Below are 1,281 nucleotides of genomic sequence, written 5' to 3'. Positions count from 1 at the left end.
GACACTGGTTGGTGCAGACACTGGTTGATGCATACACTGGTTGATGCAGACACTGGTTGGTGCAGACACTGGTTGATGCATACACTGGTTGATGCAGACACTGGTTGGTGCAGACACTGGTTGATGCAGACACTGGTTGGTGCAGACACTGGTTGATGCAGACACTGGTTGATGCAGACACTGGTTGATGCAGACACTGGTTGATGCAGACACTGGTTGGTTGGTGCAGACACTGGTTGATGCAGACACTGGTTGATGCAGACACTGGTTGATGCAGACACTGGAAACATAAAGTAAATTACTGAAACCAGTAAATATATGTGGATCAAAGAGTTTTTAGAGAGTCCATTAAGGCCCACCTGATTGTGACTTGGTCCAGTTCTGGCCCTGTTCAGGTGGCGGGGCTGTGTAAGCTGCTGTTTCAGGTTCCTCTGTTTCCTGGTGTCAGATGATGAAGCGGGTGTACAAAGGGATCCCCCTGCAGCTCAGAGGCCGGGCCTGGACTCTGATCCTGGATGTGGAGCAGACCAAGAGCCAGAATAAGGGCAAATATGAGGTGTGTCTGTTTTTATGTGAAGCAGATTTGATGAAGATGTCCAGCAATAGTCTGCATTTATTTATTTGTTTGTTTGTTCGTTCATTCGTTCGTTCATTCGTTCGTTTCAGAAAATAATTCCAGACAGTACGGACGGTTTTCTTTGTTTGATTTCTCTGCTGTAAACTCTGCTGTAAAGTCAAAACTTCTTGGTAATAAATCTTCCACAGATGGAAATCCTCCTGATTTCTCTGTAAATAGATCAACGTCTGTCAGAAAGATGTTTTTTATGGGTCGAGCAGCAGAGATGAGTTTGTGAGTTGGTCTCATTAAAACTTTATCGATCTTCTCAGATAATGGTCTCTGATCTCTGAACCCTGATTCTTGTCTTTGAGTCAGTCACTACCCAAAGCTCCTGACCATAGATGAGGGTAGGAACATAGACCGACTGGTAAACTGAGAGCTTCATCTTCTGGTTCAGCTCTCTCTTCACCATGACAGACCGGTACAACACCCACATCACTGCAGACACAGCACCAATCCACCTGTTGATCTCTTGCTCCATTCTTCCCTCATTCCTGAACAAGACCCTGAGATACTTAAACTCCTCCACTTGGGGCAGGACCTCCTCCCTGACCCGGAGAAGACACCCTACTGTTTCCAGCTCAAGACCATGGTCTGGGATATGGAGCACTGATCCTCATCCCGGCTGCTTCACACTCGGCTGCGAACCGCTCCAGTGAGAG

General features: G+C 47.0%; 1 protein-coding gene across 1 annotated transcript in view; it reads left to right on the top strand.

Moving 5' to 3' along the window:
• LOC106521126 (USP6 N-terminal-like protein) overlaps window positions 1-1,281 on the top strand; it is a gene marked incomplete in the record, with an annotated part of 31,276 nt that overhangs the window by 11,273 nt on the left and 18,722 nt on the right. The window contains 1 exon segment of the mRNA XM_014013555.1: window positions 449-556. Within this exon segment, the coding sequence (XP_013869009.1) occupies window positions 449-556 (108 nt within the window).

The sequence above is a fragment of the Austrofundulus limnaeus genome, unplaced genomic scaffold, assembly GCF_001266775.1.
Source record: "Austrofundulus limnaeus strain Quisiro unplaced genomic scaffold, Austrofundulus_limnaeus-1.0 Scaffold103, whole genome shotgun sequence".
In the NCBI taxonomy this organism is placed as follows: domain Eukaryota; kingdom Metazoa; phylum Chordata; class Actinopteri; order Cyprinodontiformes; family Rivulidae; genus Austrofundulus; species Austrofundulus limnaeus.
Note: the sequence above shows the minus strand (reverse complement) of the source record. Positions and strands in the feature narration are given on the sequence as shown.